This window comes from Falco biarmicus, chromosome 10 (assembly GCF_023638135.1).
Source record: "Falco biarmicus isolate bFalBia1 chromosome 10, bFalBia1.pri, whole genome shotgun sequence".
Classification (NCBI taxonomy): Eukaryota; Metazoa; Chordata; class Aves; order Falconiformes; family Falconidae; genus Falco; species Falco biarmicus.
In genome coordinates this window covers 8,001,490-8,019,429 of record NC_079297.1, presented here as the reverse complement: position 1 = coordinate 8,019,429, position 17,940 = coordinate 8,001,490, and the positions used below count along the sequence as shown (strand labels likewise).

The window sequence follows — 17,940 nt, the reverse complement described above, 5'->3', positions numbered from 1 at the left end:
AGTGATGGGACAGCCAGACCTGGGGGGTGATTGGCAGAAAGTTTCTGGAGAGGGAACTGGGTGGAGTTTGTTTTGACTCAATAACTGACTTAAAACCAAATCTGAAAGCGAGGGTGTGCCCTACAAGGACACAGTGGGGAGGCTGGTCATAAACTGTTTCTACTCTCCCTATGCTAATTAGAGAACACTTAGAGTTAGATATTCTAGTGGGTTTTTCTTGTTCTTTTCTTTTTTCTCTTTCTTTTAATAGAATTAAATGCTGGAGTTCAAAAGTACTCTTTCATTTCTGGGTGGCATGTTGTAAGGGAAAGGTTTAAGCAGATCCACCTGAAAACTTCAGCTGACTTGAAGTGGTGAAACAGCTGTAGTACAACTCCATCTTTTTATGGCAATATAACTAACATTATCTTGCTTTAAATAAACAGTCGGAAATAGTGCTACATTATGGTTGACTAAACAGTTAATGTTGCATCAGTACAGGCTTGAGTGAAAAGGCTGAAGGCTGATTTTTGTCCATTGTCCCCATGTGGCAGATGTGGGCAGACTTAGAGAGCTGAAAGGATGGGCTAGCAATCTGAATTTAGGATATTCGGGCTTTGAGGGAGCTGTCAGTTCCTCAGAAATTCTAATACTATTCAGTGTTGAAATGGCAAATAAAACATGGGTGAGCTTGCTCTCTTGGTATTATAGACCAGAAAGGAAGTGGTGCTAGGTGCTGTTTGCCTCCATCAGTGACTGAAACAGGCCAACCTTTAGCTGGGTCCTGAATTCTTACTATGTAAAAATACACATCTTAATTGTTACAGTTGATGTTGATAGGTCTACTCTAATGTTGTAGGAACTTTGTTACTTCATTTACACTCTGAAGCTACTATCAGAAGATAAAATACCTTTCTTTAGATCTGTAAACCCTTTAACTCTTTCTGCTGGCATCTCACCAACTTAACGGTTCCTTTATGTATGTTACTGCTGTCCTCAGAATTTTGCTACTGTATTAATTCTGATCATAGTTTGCTTTCTTAAGCAAAGACTAAAAAATGCACTGTAATAATAAATTGTAAACTCAGATGTGTCACGTTATTATTCTGATAAAAGACTATAAGTCTTAGCACTAGGAGTATCAGTCAACGTCTTATTAGTGTATTTAGATTTAAAGCAAATAATGAAACCAAATGTTTTTGCAGAGTTTAGAATTTATCAGAGCTTAGGGAGGAGAAGCTATAAAGTGGATCAGAACTTGTTCCCAGTTCTGCCAAAACTAAGGAGCTAGCTAACTGACTGAAGTAACCTACAGAAAACAACTGTATCAAATAGCAATGCAAAGCCCAAATTTTAAGTAGATGCAGACTAAGTCCACTTGGTGCTGGAGTGACTTGAAATTTTAGTACAGAACGTGCTTTATGTCCTATTTCTTTATAGCTATAGAAAATAATTCTTTATTCTGTTTACCATCTGGGTACCATTCCAATAACTCTTTATTCTGTTAATCATCTGGGTACATCAAACTGGCAATTCTAACATACTTAAATCTAAAAGGTAAGTGAATTCTTTTCTGCCACCAGCCTTGGCTACTTCTGCACTGAGCTGTCAATAGGTACATGTAAAGAGCAGACAACTGAATGCTGGAGACACTGGATGTCTTGGGAGAACTGGTTTTGTAACAGTGAGAAAATTAAACGCATCAAAGCAAATGTGAAGAAGTGCAGCTGTCTAAAATTAGGTTATTTTGACTGCTCGGAGACTGTGTCTTATAATGTAGGATTTACCAGGTGATTTTTCTTCCCTTTTAAGCATAAGAGGAAAAAGTTACCTAAGTCTGCAGTGTATTAAAAGCAAAGTTGGAAGAAGATGGTCTCAGCAGAAACAGTTTAAGGTCCTGTGGGATCTCCTAAGGGACAACCCTTGCATGCAAGCAACTCTATAGAAGCCAACTGGCATCAAGTGCTTCACACCTTGCAGAATAATTCTCATTCTGGAAAAAGTAATGGTTACATTAAGAAGTTGTCTAGCATAATAAAAGATGGTATTCAGCTCTGTTTGCTATAACACTGAATGACATGTCCTCTCCCTTACATGTGGAGTACTCCTATGAGCTTGGTTTAGTAGTGCACGTGTTTCGTGTTGCAATTCTTTGATATTGTAAAATAGAGTTGGTTGATGAATTCTTACTCCTCAGTGACTGTAAGAGACTTGCTCAACAAATGAACTGATCCTCTCTACTTTACATAAAAGTTTCCAGAGGACCAAGCAGGAGTAATTAGAGAAATCTGAAAAGGAGATATGAGATGGGTTCTGTGTGTGTTAGAACTTGCTGTTTTCCTCCAACATCCCTCCTTTTCTCTTGACAGTAGAGCTGAAAGTACTACTAAAGGCTTGTTTTATTTTGCCTCGCATTCCCAGAATAAAGCCTATCTTTCACTTGAAGGGTCTATTTTAGATGAAGGGAAACAAGAAATAGAGAATATCTGAGTGCAGTGTGTACCTGTATATACCTTGGACAGCAGTGGTGGCTTTCTTGAATTGCACTGTAGCATTCCACATCCTGGAGGAGTAAAAACAATTCAGGAGGATTCCTAATATAAAGCATCTTTAAATGTTAGGTAACAGTAACTAGCATCTTCTGGCACCTGTTGTGCACAGATGCTCCTCTAGGAGTGACTTTGAATTTAGGACTAATATTTGTCTATGGAAACGCCCTTTGTCATCTGTTGACCCATATCCCTTTATATAGCCATTTACATCTCTAGAGAGTGAAAGGAGAGAAGCCTTCCTAGTGAAGTAGGTTGCTTTATAACATTCTGCTGAAAAATTCTTTGAGGAGGTGTTACAATGAATGTACCAGAAGAATGTAACACTGGGTTTTCTTCCTCTCCAGTGAATACTTGGAAGCACATCAGGCTGAATTGGATTATCTCTCTGGTCGACATAAAGATACAAAAAGGAACTCCAGATTGGTAAGATATTTTTTATGTTAAATACTTTAATGACCTTATTTTTAAAGTCACAAAAGTAGATGCTTGCTCGCACCTGGGACTCTTGGGGGTTTTCCAGTTAGAGCACTGAGGTGAGGGCCAGCAGGGTATCACAATTGGAAATTTACCAAGCAAGTTAGCTCTAGATGTGAGAATTAAGCTTGGGATTTTTCATTTTCAGTATCCAACAGTGTTCTTCAGATAGTGTTCCTTTATGGGAATGGTATCTCCTTGTATGTTTAGTGATCAGTGTTCATACCTGACTCTGCATGGGACAGAAAAGGTGATAAAGATTGGGCTTTGTTTTCTGTAGTTGGTGAATGTGTCCTTGTAACCTAGATTCTGTCATGTTCACAAGTCCCTAGAAGTACCTTCAGCAACAGTGCTAATGAAAAGACAACTGGCAGAACCAGCTTTGCCTTTCACTTGGGAAATAATATCTAGATTAAAAAAATAAATATCTGAAACTCTCATGTACCATGACCAATATCCAAGTCCTTGTTGTAGCTGGTGGTGAGACTCTTACTGTCTCATTTCAAGCATCTGCAAAAAGCAACCAACCATGAACAGAAAATGAGACTACGTCTAAAAATGTTGGACTGTCTTCTTGTAGTAAGCAATGTATCTTAGTGTAACTTAGAGTTCTCAATAGTGTCTTGCAGTAAGTATGAAAGTGTTGCTAGTACGTACAAATACACGTGCTCTTCTGTTCAGCCTGTGTTATTTCTCTTTTAGGCTTTCTACTATGACCTGGATAAGGTAGGACTATTGAGGATGAGATGAAATGTTACCAATACAGAAAAATGGATGATGTGTCTACTGTGTTACTTAAAGGCATGCTTAAGAAATAATGTCTTCAATCCCCTTCTCTCTCCCCTTTTCAAAAGCAAATCCGCTCTGTGGAGAGATACATCAGGAAACTGGAGTTTCACATAAGCAAGGTAAGGGGGTTTATATCTTATACATGTAAGGCTTACGCTGCTATATAAGCAAATTATCCAAATAGAAAGTACTCTGACTAAAATTAATGTGAAGGGGAATAATGCTGGGTACTTTCTGAAAGCTGTAATTGCTCTTTTTTTACAGAAGGAGATTTTTATTTATTTATTTTCTTGAATGGTTCTATTCAGGCTGAATGTTGGGCGCAACCCAACCTGAGTTTGCCTGCGAAGCCAGTTTGCATACTCTAACAGTTTATTCAGAAAATGCCGCTGTGGGAAGACTTACGTGTTCACCCCCTGCTTCCCACAAGGGGCCAAATGGGCAGTTCTGTAGAGTGCATGTCTGCTCTCGGCCATCTTCTTCCAAAGGAACGAAATCTCTCCTCTGACATGGCTAAAGGTGTAGGTGTTTTATTCTGTATTGAAGGAGTCAGTTTTCTGTTCCCAAGTAATCTTTCCCTGAACAAAGTGTTACTCTGCTCCTTGTCTCCCAGTCTGATAATAGCAGAGGTAACTGTTTTTCAATATCCATGCTTTTTTGCAGGTATGTCTACAAACTGTTGCACTCCAGTCAGTCTGTAAAATGCAGGAGTTGCAGCATTCTGCAGTCCTATGATAGTGGGATTTGGTTTTATGTGGTTTGTGTGTTTTTTGATTTTATTTTTTTTTTCATTTTGCCACCAGGAAAGACTACTGATGTTCTTTTCTAAAACTGTGCCAGTAATGTGTAACTTTTGTTCATTCTTCCCCCACTTCCCAAATCATAAAGGTAGAAGAACTCTATGAAGCTTACTGTATCCAGTGCAGACTACGAGATGGGGCCGCTAATATGAAACATGCCTTTTCCTTGTCTCCTTCCACCAAGGCCTCCAGAGAGAGCCTAGTGGAGCTTTACAAGAACTTCCAAGAATGCACAGAGGTAGGAAATACTACACACATGTAATGAAGACCTGACTGTTCATTAGCAAAAAATGTACTAGGACTTGCTGATGGCGTTTTCTAATGGTGCGGGTTAAAAATTGAACATGTGAATGAAATATAAGTACATAATGTGAACTGGAGCTTGCGAGACAAATACCTTACAGGCAAAGCTCCTGAATTCTGTGCGCTTTTTTGCTCTTGCTCAGCTTGGCTTCATGCATTCATGAAGGCAAGTGAAAAATCTTTTGAATTTCTGCTTTAATACTAGGGTCCATTATGACTTCCACTGGAAGTAATGGGATGAGAACTAAATAATGAATTTTATGTTACCTTTACAAAACAAGTAGTGGAAGGTAACTGACAATGAACTGCTCAAGTAGTTCCACTCTTCTGTGAAGCAGCACCCTGATTTTCTTTCTCAAGAGTAGCATGAATGGACCCTGTATCAACCTCCACTAGTGAAAGTGTCTGTGTGTATATGTGGGCTTTTATTGGTTTTCTTTGGTTTTTTTGTTTGTTTTTTTTTTAAAGAGCCAAAGTCCTTTAAAATGGTGTGTATGGGAAGGTAGCTACTCTGCACTGCTTTTCGGTCATAGTCACTGTTCAGTCTTTCTTCTAGGACATGTGCTTTATAGAAGGGGCGTTGGAGGTCCATTTGGGAGAGTTTCACTTGAAGATGAAAGGTATGTTCCTTTCTAGTTTTCTTCAAGACCCATCAATTGATTTTGTGTTTCCTACGTAGCAATCTGATCTGCTGAGAGTCCATTTATTCAATGTCAGTTGCTTCCACTGGCTTTCTGGATGAGACCCTGACCTGAATTTTGGCAAACTTCTGTTTGCTTCAGTGCTATAAAACAGATCTGCAATGGTAATTTATATCTGAATATAGAAGCTGACAAGCTTTCTTTCCTCAGCTTAATTAAAGTTTGGCCTTCTAAGAGTGTTCGAGGCCGGTCGTATAGCTTCTGCACAGAGTTGAGCACAGGGAGGTGTTAGTGATAGTCGCTATTTATTGCAAGTTGAAGCTTTGGGGGACATCGTAAGAATCTACAAGCATTAAGATTTTTCTTTCTCTTTTCAGGGTTGGTGGGCTTTGCACGTCTTTGCCCAGGGGACCAGTATGAGGTGCAGTATACAGCAATTAATTTTGTCTTTTATTTTACTGTTGTGCATTTGCAGTAGTGGAACAGGAGAGCAAGGGTGCAACATGTAGAAGGCGAGCAGGAAACTGTGATAAGTGTGCACTGTCCTGATGAGACCAGTGCTTTGGCACACTTGCTATTATGTTGGCCTCTGAGACTGGGAGAGGGAAAGGTGTGATTCAAGTGTTATGAAAGGGTTTAAAAGATAGTCTATTTGATTGTCTATCAAAACCAACCTGTCAGGGCTTTGTCTTCAAAGTTGCCTTGGAATCAAGTAACAGTTGCTGCCTGTTTCTTGGAAGACTGCCCTTGGCATGATTTGTGCGTGTCTTAGTATCTTACTGGGTTAGTCTCCTACTTCTAACAGTTCCGGATGAATTCCAGGGTGCCTTGTGTTTCAGTACCGCTACACTTGCTATTGCAACGTTGTTTTGCAGTTCTTGTAGAATGGGTGGGATGTGTCATTTGGCACCAAGTTAAGGAGTTAAAACCCAGAACCTGAATTCCTATCTCTGATCTTCTTTATCCAAGTTCCTAAATGTATAGTGCTCAAAGGAATGGCTTTGCTTCTGTGGTACTGGAACAGCGTGAGACCCATGGACTGAAGTGAACATTCTGGGATATGTTAACCGAACATGCTTTTTTCTTTGTGGTTCCTAGGTGTTTGTGCGACTGGGACGCCAAAAATGGAGGTTGAAAGGCAAGATTGAGACTGATGACAGCCAAACATGGGATGAGGAAGAAAAGATTTTCATACCCAATCTCCATGAGAAGTTTGAAATCAAGGTGTGGTGTATAATGGTTGGATTGGAATTAGTGGGATAACAGGTCTTCTGCCATACGACTTACCTGTTAGGTTATCAAGGGCTTCTCAAACTTCTTAGGTAGTTTTCTTTTCCTAGCCATGTAAAAATGGCAGTTAATTGGTTCTGCCTACTGAATGGACATCTACTTCTGTGTTTTCCTCTGCTCTTGGCACTGGTAACTGTATTAGTGCATCTGCTTTCTCACGTTCTGAAGTGTGGTATGTGTGGTTGTTGTGGGGTTTTTTTGTGGTTTTTTTGTTGTTGTTTTGTTAGTCTCTTGGGTTTTTGGCTTTGTATTTTGTTTTGGGTTTTAAGAAACAAAGTCCTAGATCAATGTCTGGGATTTTCAAGGGTAAAGTCTAAATGTGGAGACAAAAAGATGTGTGTGTAGATATTATTTGTATCACCCCTGTGGAATTTTAAGTGCCTGGAGTTCTGTTCTCTATTGAAAAAGAGAAATACATATTTGGAAAACATGTAACTGCTGCACATGTGTAAGTTTTGAATCTGTAGTTCGAACATCCCTTTATCTGGGTGCACTGCAGATTCTTTTGCCACGTTTTACTCCAGAGATGGTCCATATTGGCAAAGAACAATGGCATTTACATGCTGGTACAAACTGTCTGTACTTTATACCCTTATTTAAAGAAGTTTCAGATCTCTAAAGGGCCTCAGAAGAGGTCGTATCCTTAAGAGTAAGGGACTGGTGCTAGTGGCCTGTGATGCGTAGATGACAAGTTATGGGTACCCCTTAGGGGAAGCTTATAGTTTTTGCAGACCTTGTGCAGCTGCCCCTGGCATTGGTTCTGGCACTTCCTTAGCAGGTGGAGTTAATCCTTAAACAGCATTTCCACTGTAGTCTGACATCTCTTCTGGGCTGGACTCTGCAGCATGACTCCTGTCAGCCTAAAAGGAGCTGAGATCGAAGGCTGTGCTGGATCCTATTCTACTAGGAAACTGTGCCAGTGCAGGGTTTCAAGTTTTGGCAGCTGTGTTAGGCAGCTATTGCAATGTTTCCTCCTATCTGGCAGCAAGAACTGGGTTACATAGGAGAGTCTTTTTGGCATCTTGCCAGCATAGCCTTTGGAAATGTGCTTACAATGCATTTTTTGCTGCCACTGCACAATGAAGATCAGGTGAGAGGCTAACTCAGATCCCTGTTTTCCCATAATAGTTGTAAAGATTTGTATTACTTTGTATGACAATGATAGTTTTACTCTTTTTGTCAGCTTATGAAAGTTCACTGACTAATGTTCTCCACACCCTCCTGCTCTTTCCACTTGGTACGTAATAATCTGCCCAGTACAAATACATAGCAGTTTTTTTTTAAAAATTTAAAAAAAATTGAGGAGTGCCAAAGAGTGTTCCAAGAGGAGCCTAGCAACATAACTTTTGCTGGCTTTTAAAGGAGATGTAGGCATATAACTAATTCCTGAAGTGGACTTTAGGCACTTGTGCTAAAATTCTGTGCTGAGTCTGATGCTTTATGTGCTTCTAGAACAATCTGACCTTCAATTGGAAGTATGTTTTAATAGCGAGCATTTGATTAGGTTTGATTTTTAAAGTAGCTGAAGAAGCAAAGTGCCAGCCTGGGAAAAAACACAGGCCTGTCCCTGTATTGATAACAAACTCAGAGCCACCTGCAGAGCTAGAAGGAAGAACTGACACAAGTTCCAGTTTTGGTCCGCAGCTGAGTTCAGGACGGTTAGGTCACAGTGGATGCAGCCAGGTGTGCGTCCAGATCCTTTAGGCAATTGAGAGCTGAAATAGCCTGGTGTAGGTAGGCTAATATACTTGTCTGTAATATATATATTTTTATGAAAGTTTTTCTAATATGTACACAAGGTAGACTCTGTACTATAAATGACAACTGTTTGTATGTGTAACAGAGCTAGGCTTCCCAAATTTCAGACTAATTTCTCTTAAAATCGTAGTCTACCAAATGCTGTTGTCAGAAGTGCTGTAGAGCTCTGTCTCTCCCCAACTCATGGAACTCCTTTCCTCTTTGCTAGCCATCTGGCGTATTCCTTGTGGGGTTACCGTCTCACAACAGTTTCGGAGCCCAGAACTGAGTATCAAGATTAAGTTTGTGGGCCTCAGAGCAGATTTGAGCCTGGGGTGTTCTTTTTTTCCCATACATGTGACTTAGGATTGTCTGGTAAGATGAAAAATGGATGTGTTTGTCCTTTTAGGTGACAGAGCTGCGAGGACTGGCTACTATTCTGGTTGGTGTCGTGACATGTGACAGCATAAACTTCTTTACAACCAAGCCTCAGGCAATCATTGTGGATATAACTGAACTGGGCACGATCAAGTTACAGTTGGAGGTCCTCTGGAAGTAAGTACAGCTTCAAAGGAAAAAAGCTGGAGCTAAACATCTGAAATAAATTAAAAGGCTCCTAAGTGTGTTAGTAGCATTAAACATCATAGTCCTTCTTCTTTTTGCAGAGCAGGTGCAGGATAGATAGCAGCCTCGTGCTTGCTCACAGCAACCCCAGCTACTGTGCCTGATCTCTGACTCTGGGACCAGGCCTCAGGAAGGGGAGGGAAAAGGGACAGAAGCTATTTCTAAGACCCTTTTTTGTTCTTTGTGTTTATGTTACCAGAGCCGTGGCTAGCCACGTAAACTGGCCAGTAGGCTTTTACTTAGCTTACTGCCCCTCAGAATGAGCGTTCAAGTCTGGCTCCAAGCAATGTATGTACATCTATAAAGCATGGACAATAATATTAAAGATGATTAAATGAAAGGGAAAATAGCAGCTTCTAGGCACAAGGAAGGAAAAAAAAAAAAAGTAGTGGAATTCTAGGACAATCACTTTTAACAGGCCCCAGTCTGTTAAAAAAAGCTTTCCCAAAGACTTAGGACCTTCATGTTTGCACTGTGATTTCTACATAAGGCCTGTTCATGCACTGCAGGGGAGCTTGGCCACAGATGCACTTTTAAAATAGCTGAGTATTTTCATGGTGCCTGTGATTTGTTAAATTGTTTTGTAATTTAAATCTGTAACGTGATTTTGATCGTGAATTACTGATGTTATTAAAAGCAAATTCTCACTTTTGTGGATGCTGCACTGGAACTTCCTCACTCTAGACGGACCAGCATAGGTTTTTGAGGTAGTACTGTTATTTCTGCTTTATGGGACTGTTGATCCATACTGAGAGTCTTGTCTGCTGCTAATCAAAACTTTTAAACCTGTTTCCATTTACTATTGTCCAGGGGTTAATTCTCACCATCTTAGTGAAACACACCCAACTAAACAATAGGCACTCCTCACTTGTACTTCTGTGTATGGCTTACTGCAGTCCTCGGTTCTTCCCAGCCCAACATGGCAAACAGGCATTTGAACACACCTGCGTGATAAGGACCTTCTTTCGGCCTTTCTACTGTGTGATGACTTGTGGACCTAGGCTCTCTCCAGGAAAAGCAGAAACTGAGCGGTGTTTAGATTAGGAAGGGCAGGGAGCTATGCCTTGGAGGCCAGACTTGCTTATAAGTCAGCCTTGTACAACTTTTCTCAGGCCATGCTGGTTTCTTGTTTTCTTAAAAATTACAAGCTTTTTTGTCTCAGAGTATGTGGTAAATGTGTGGTCTACCAATGTGCCCAAAAGTCAAACAGATCTTCCAGTAAGAGAAAATTTTCCCTGTCCTTAGGGTGAAATAACCAAATCTATTTTACAATTGGACTTGATTTTTTTTTTTTTTTCCCCAGGTCTTAATACCCTGTTTCTACTTTTTAATTACCTTTGGGAGCATCATTTGACTTAAACCTTATCACAGCCTTTTAAGCCACAACAGGAGAAATGCCACAAAGGTTTTCTGTTGCAATTCCTGTTCAGGTGTTGATAAACAGCTTTCAGGTTGCATTTCTGGGGTTCGGGAAAGAAAAGCTTTATTGATCAACGTCTGTTGTGTGTGTTGTGGTTCTTGAAACTTGCTGTTGACTTGTATGTGCAGTTGGGCTGGAAAATGAGTCTTGGCAACAGCATCTGAAAATTATTTTCAAACACACACATTGCTGTAAGTCAATGAGAAATAAACTCACACAGCAGTTTTGCCCACACCTGTTGTTTATCACACTTTTTTTTCCTCCTGAGATCTAACAATGGGCATCAGTATATGTTTTGTTTTGGTGAGGCGCTGCAGCTGCTCTGAGACTTTTGAGGCCTCTGTTTCTTATTTGAGAAGCTGAGCCACTAATTAGTTGGGCAACAAAGCCTCATTCCAGAAGCCTGCTGTGATCTTGCATTATATGCCCTATGAAACTTCCCCTTGCTTGTGCCAAGTTACGTATGTATTCCCATTTGAATTTGAAAGCGGAGACATTCATGGCAGAGTTATTGAAAACTGCGTGGAATGGGGATGGTGCAAGTTGCATTATATTTAAAAAAAAAGTAAAAGTAGCTTTTTAAAATGACAGCCTTTTTAAATGAAAGCCAATTAAAATATCATTTTGACATTCGTATGCCTTAATATTGGGGAAGGAAGGAGCAAAGCGTGGCACGGGAGGATATATGGGCTCTTGTACATCCCTGCAATGTGTGATGCCTTCATTTGTCATCTCTCACCCTGCAACAAGCACCACCAAAACTTGAATCAGGTTTAATCTGGATATAAAATGATCAAAAGCTCTATATGAAGTTTTGGAGCTTGCAAAGATGCTTTTCTTATAAGGGAGGTCCCTTTTTGCCTGACTTCAAGTCTAACATCTTAGAAGCTTCACTTGTGCAGTGAGGGAGACATACTTTTTTTTATTGAACTGGTTATAAAATCTGGTTTTGCCCTAATATGGGAAGTGCTGTACTGAGAGATGGCACATTCATGGTGGAGTCTGGAAGAAATCGTTTCTACTCTCTTGTTAACCCACACAAATGGCATCTAACAGATTCACTTCATTTACTTTTGTTGGATCTACTTGCTTGCCTTTCCTGGCTGTCAGTAACTTGTGTGAATAATTATGCACACAAGTTGTTCCTATAAAAGGACCGTACAAGGAAAACCCCTTCTTATTCTGGGATATTGCATAGTTTCTCAGATAACAGCCTAAATCTCCAAAGCAGATGATATTTGTGAATAAACTTTCTAGAAGAATACAACTTATGTTGACATTTTATTGTTGCAGTAGCTTGCAGCTCAGGGTGTAGCTTTTGATTGGCAAGATGAGCATTTCTATGGCATTTGAGACAATCATCATCCAGCTTTTAGAGCTGGCAACAGCTGAGGCAGGGTTAGCGGTGACGCATTTTCTTTGGGAGTTAATCCTCACTTGGAATTTTTCAGTATATGAGAGAACTCCGGCTGCATGTCTCTGCTGTGTTTAAGGTCTGTGAAATGCATTGGTATCCTACCAAGTGGATTCTCCAGAGCACTTCTGTGCAGAACTGGCAGGCTCCTCCTCTTTGACAGCCTGTTTTGGTGAAGTTGTTTACACAAAAGAGAAGTTTTGTGGTGATAACTCAGGGAGTTTCTATTTTCAAAGATAGAGCACTCAAAATAACAGTTGGTTTTTTTCTTTAAGAATAACTAAACAAATCCAGCTGATTTGCCCAAACTTCCCTGAGAAGCAGGCTTTCAATCTAGACCTGCTTTGTGAGAAATCCAAATGTAGATCCCTCTTCCATTTCTAAATGTATATTTTCTTTAAATAGGCCACTAGTCTTCTGGACTCCTAACAAAAGTTCCTTCGACTCCTTTATAGATTATGCCATGAAGAGTGTGAATGAGCTTGGGTCTGTTGCAGAATGGCTTTGTTGGCCAGTTTGGCAAAAGGCTTTGGTTTTTTTGCCAACTTAAACAGCAGTCTGAATTCTGTCTCTTACATGAGGGACAAAGAGAAAGCCTGTATTCTCTTTTCAGAACTTCAGTTAGCACCCCGTACTGGGATCTAAGGGTACCAGCCAGCCAGAACCACTCTCCTGATTTCTGCCACTTTGAGCGTGTGCTGGCCTGGCTTTCAAAGCATTCCCGGAGTAGGATTTAAAAAAAAAAAAAAAAAAAAGTAAAGGAGAATAAAAACAGGGAAGTCTGTATTTTTGGATACATACCTACTGCTGGTCTTGCTCTTATAGATGAAAACTTATGTGAATCGATAGTTACTCATGTAGTCCATCAGTGCATGTCTGTGCTTTTGATGGAAGTGATGTTTCATAGCTTAGTCTTGTGATAGGCTGTACTAACCTTGAAACCGGTGCTTATTATGCTTTAATGGGTAGGAGAGACCCAACAACAATCACACTGTTGCGTGGGCATTTTCACCTATATTCAAAATGCATAAAAGAAATCTCCTGATTAACAGCAAGTCCAATCCCATTGACCAGAGCTTTTTCTGGATTAATGCAAGCCTGGATTCGCAGGCTTGGTAGTGGGGTTCGGACAGGTCTATCCACCAAGAGCCCTTCTGGCCCAGTGCTGTTTAATACATGGAGCAACTGGACAGAAGGGGAGGGATTAGGGCACAGTCTTGGCAGTGGGAGAAAGGAAGGCAGAGTCTCTGGGGCTGAAGACTGAACTGAGTTCAGCTCTTACGTGTTCTGTCTGATTCCTTCTTTTCCTCTGAAAGCGTAAACAAGGAAGTGTCCTCCTTACACACCCAACAGACAAATGCAACAGGTTGAGGGAAATGGTAGAAATCTGAAGCATTTCATCCCATCACAGGTTTGGTGGTTATGGCAAAATAATATCTCAGTGGAAATCCATGCTCAGTGCTGGCAAGGCTGAGGTACCTCTGAATGTGTGCGGATGCAAAGCTGCTGGTGTTTGTGGGAGGTTCAGTCTAGGAAACATGAGCGCCGATGAATTGTAAACCCCTTCAAGGTCAGGCTGGGCACGTGTATTTTGGAGCTGGACACTGAAGTCCTGCAATGGTGCTAAGGCAAGCTGAAGGAGCGTTATGTGCTGCATTTACGTTGGCCTTAACAAAGATAGCATTGTCATGAATTTAGTGCCAGCATTGTAATTAATCATAACCAAAGGCCAACATGTTTGGCAATATAGAAGCAGAATGGGACAACAATGATGATCAGACATGTGGGGCTGCTTTCTTTAATAGATTTTTTCAGCCTTGAAGAGGTGTTGCTGGATAATACTGTGCAGGCATATAGATGTTTGCTGTGGAGGATGTAGAAAGAAATGATCAGCTACCATTTCTCTCAGTACAGCCACAGAGACACCTGCCCCACCTCCCGCCCTCTCAGAGTACTTGTTCCACAATTTAAAGTTAAATAATGAAAGTTCTGAATACTTTTGACCTACACAGAGATTTTGTATCAATGATTTCAGGAAGTGACTAGACAAGCTAAGAAAAAGCGTGTGGCAATTAAAGGTAATAGTCTGCTTGCAAAGTCTGGTGCATCAGATCTAAGCTGTGGATTGCCTCAAATTTGAGTATGTGTCTGGGGAAAGCCTACTATATTTGACTTATTTCCTTTGCTTTTCCCCTGAATATCCCCTGCTGCCTTCTGTTAATGTCAGGACGCTGAGAGAGATGAATTCGTAGATCTGTCCCAGTGTAGTGTTTTGTTTGCTGTATGAATGTGGAACAAGAGGATGGATCATGCCCAGAGAGCTTACAGCCAAGAGATAATAGATGCTTTAGAGCAGACTTTGTTCTTTCCTTCACCCTTGGCTTTGGTCTCTCAGCTTGTTATCTTGCAGTAACAGGGAGCATGTACTTGTTTGGAGGGCAGCTGAAGAGCTGCGTTTTGCTAGAGGGTTTTAGTAATTGTCAAAGGGGCAAAACAGATTTAACTTGTTATTCCCGTCCATTTCCTCCAAAGCGTCATTTTGCATTACTTCATTGCTATATTAAAAGCTCAACATGAAAAATCTGAGGAATGGATCCCTGTGACTTTTCTTAAGAAATGCCATGGATGGGGAGTAATTTGCTTCCACCAGTAAACATAGCAGGCTCTGGCTAAAAGGCTCTTACTGTCAGAAACCCGATTTATTTTCTGCATAGTGAGACAGTGCAGATGGTTGTTAATGTGACTTCATGGAACTGGCCTGTTTGATGAACCCCAGCTGGGTGACACTGGTAAATTTAGCCAATTAACCTGTATTAGGCGAGCTCGCAGAGCATTACCTCCACACTGAGGAAAACAGCGGTGTGTTGCGCTGCAGGATACTGTTGAGAATTGTCCCTGTGCAACATGAGAAGCTGGAGAGAACTGGAACTCTGCTTTTCAGCTTCTGCTACAGAGAAGTTAATTTCCCTGTAATTGATTAGTCCTTGTTTTCGTTTGGATCTTTTCAGACTTCTAGTGGTTCTATGTTGTACAGCTAAATGCTACTGTTTGGTCACTGTGTTCACATCTATGAGATTACAGATTTGTTATAAACAATTCACTTTTTTTCAAAATGCCAGTACTCAAGTGGATAAAACACATTTTCTTTCAGTGCTACAAGGCGTACAAGTAGGGAACTAAAGTAGCACGTAGGAAAAATGAACTTTCTGTGTTTAACTTTACATATGTCTTCCCTGTCCTGGTTAGCTGAGTTGTGTTTTGGGAGAGGAGACAGTTCATCCAAGTTTGCTTAGGCTGCTTTGCAAAGAAGTTGGGAAATTAATGGCTGTGATGTAGTAGGTAATCGGGAAGCCTTTACAGCAGGACTTGTCAAACTCTTGTAGACCATAGCTAGTATCCTCTGGGGCTAGAACTAGATTCATCCGTGACTGTATGAAACACATAACTTGCCATATACCACTGCATAAGCTTCCTGTGCCAGCCAAAGGGGTTGTTTATTAATGTTTGAAGGATAATGAAGTTTTTTTAGTGGCTTTCCCATGTAGTGTGTGCTCTGCAGGAGACGGACTAATGATAGTTTTCCTTTATTTCCTTCCTATCTGGTGAGGTGTATGTCTCACTGTCAGGCTGGTGGCTGTCAGCAAGCAGCCTGTGCTGAGCTTGCCAGCACTGATGTCAGTGTAGGACACTGTGGAAGGATGGAGAGCACTGCAGGCTCTTGGCCTGTTGCACTCTACTTCCAAAGACTGTGGCATGGATCTCTGTCTAAAGGGCGCTGAGAATTCTGTGTAAAATACAGAACCATTTCACCTACCTCTTTCTTTGCTGCTGCAGTCAAAGATGCAGGTCAGAGAGGCAATCACTCCTTCCTTTTATTCCATGTGTTGTTTACTAAACATTACAGTTCAAGTCCTAACAGCTGTTCCTGCTGCTAAATGTTTCTGTGCTTTCTGGTCTTACTGACACTTAGGCATTTATGTTTTCTGCTACAGCCCCTTTGACACAGAGAACCTGTTTTTGTCACCTGGATCCACTGCCAAGTTTTCTGTGGGTAGCAGGAAGAGCTCATTATACAACTGGACCCCACCAAATACTCCCAGCTTCAGAGAGAAGTACTACCTGGTGAGTATGCAGAGGAAAGCAAAATGCAAAACACCAGCCTCGGACTTGATTTTTGGAATAGATTAGGCTCTTGATAGAACACACTCAGAAATGTGGAAATGTAGCACTCCAGGGCCTTTGCATTTGGGGGCTTTGTAATACAAATTTTTTTAACCCCTGTTCTTTTGAGTTCTATTTTAGATTTTGTAAAAGAAAAAAACCAAACCTGCCAAATATTCCTCTTGGCAGCCAGAATGGTAGGGGGGTGGGCATCTGCTCTGTGATTCTCTAGTGGGAATCAAACTAGGATCCAGTCTGCCTCAGTAGCCGTGGAGCAGAACGACATCTTAGAGGTGCTGTGTGAAACAAGCCTTCCTCTCCCTCAAGCCCGCTTTTTGCCAAGTGTAGCCCAGGGGAACAGAAGACGTTGCCTTCTTTCTCGTTCATTCAGGAGGGTTTTGTTTTAATGGTTGTTTTATGGTCCTGTTAATTCTGCCCTACATCTCAAATACATCATATATATGTTCCCCTAACATCAAGTCTAAGGCACGTTTGGTGTAGCCTCACAAGGCAGCAGAATATGCAGTTTTTTCAGAAAGGTTTATTATTTGTATGGGCTACGTTGGACTCTTCAAAATGAACATTTCCTGTAACCCTATTTTCATATCCTGTCCTGAGATGATGTGACATGCAAGCTGCTTGGCCAGGTTCTTTTTCCAGAAACATTTTTTTTAGCTGACTTTGTAACTTTCATCTGAAATCTCTAAAGCACAGTTACTGCTGTTCCACGTGGTTAATCCAGTAAGCTCTTCATACATTGTTTTAATAGTTTCTTTTGCCCGGTTTATTCCGACCAGGCTCCCCTGCGCAGAAAAGCCCCGTGATTTCGATCAGTTTGGGCGTGTATGTTTCCTAGAACAGGAAACCGTAGTTCTGTATCTTAGGCGGTATCTTACACTTTTCAGTTGCATGTATGCTCACTTACGAATCTGTTTGCTGCAGTCTGTTTTGCAACAAAGGCAGAACCAAGGGGATGCAAGTGATGAAGCTCAGCCTCCCAGCATATTGAGCTACTTGGCTGCCTGTGATTTTGATGTACATGGGAGGAACAAGCCTCACAATCCTGCAGAGACAAGTGAGGCAGACTCGTTCAGCTCTGAGCATCAGAAGGGAACAGAATCCAGAAATACAACTCCAGCTCTAGACCATAGGACATTACCGTTGGTGATTATTCAAGAGGCTTGTGCAGAAGAGCGACAGCATCCTCCTTCAAATCACACAACTCTAGACATCCTGAAGAAGACGCCGTGTGTGGATGGTTTTCCAAATAACCCATCTAGTTTTCTGAATCGTCACAAAGATAGAAGAGATTCTTTCAACCAGACCAGAAATCGCCATCTTGCAGAGCAAGAAGACATTAGCCAGAAAAGCTTGAATTCTGCAAGTGACCTAAAACTAGATGGACATACAAAGTCAATTGATAAGACTCTCCAAGAAGTATTAAATTTGTTGAAATTACATGATGTGAAGCAAGCCCAACTAGAGAAACTGGAGTGCCAGGTTTCATCTCTGAGGGATAAGTTAAAGGTATAGAAGTGTTTTACTCTTGGTAGATGGTGTAGCTTCCACTGTTACTCCTAAAACTGTAGAAGTTCCATGACCATGTGGTGAATTTGATTTAATCACGCTATCAGCAGCACGTTCCCAAAAAGTAAGTTTGGCCACCAGAGGTCAGGCACTACTCAGAAAAGGCAGCCTTGAGAGCGAGCTAAACTGGAGCACCATGTTGCACAGCATCTCTCGGAGACAGCCTCCA

At 41.1% G+C, this 17,940-nt stretch overlaps 1 protein-coding gene across 5 annotated transcripts in view; it reads left to right on the top strand.

The window, feature by feature from the left end:
• RIPOR3 (RIPOR family member 3) overlaps window positions 1-17,940 on the top strand; it is a 54,080-nt gene that overhangs the window by 26,714 nt on the left and 9,426 nt on the right. For all 5 annotated transcript variants that reach the window (XM_056353122.1, XM_056353120.1, XM_056353117.1 and 2 more), the window contains 10 exons: window positions 2,876-2,954; window positions 3,708-3,731; window positions 3,860-3,913; window positions 4,683-4,832; window positions 5,454-5,517; window positions 5,916-5,959; window positions 6,637-6,762; window positions 8,975-9,120; window positions 16,016-16,145; window positions 17,127-17,711. In XM_056353122.1, coding sequence (XP_056209097.1) covers window positions 2,876-2,954; window positions 3,708-3,731; window positions 3,860-3,913; window positions 4,683-4,832; window positions 5,454-5,517; window positions 5,916-5,959; window positions 6,637-6,762; window positions 8,975-9,120; window positions 16,016-16,145; window positions 17,127-17,711 — 1,402 coding nt within the window. The remainder of the gene's footprint in view (window positions 1-2,875; window positions 2,955-3,707; window positions 3,732-3,859; window positions 3,914-4,682; window positions 4,833-5,453; window positions 5,518-5,915; window positions 5,960-6,636; window positions 6,763-8,974; window positions 9,121-16,015; window positions 16,146-17,126; window positions 17,712-17,940) is intronic.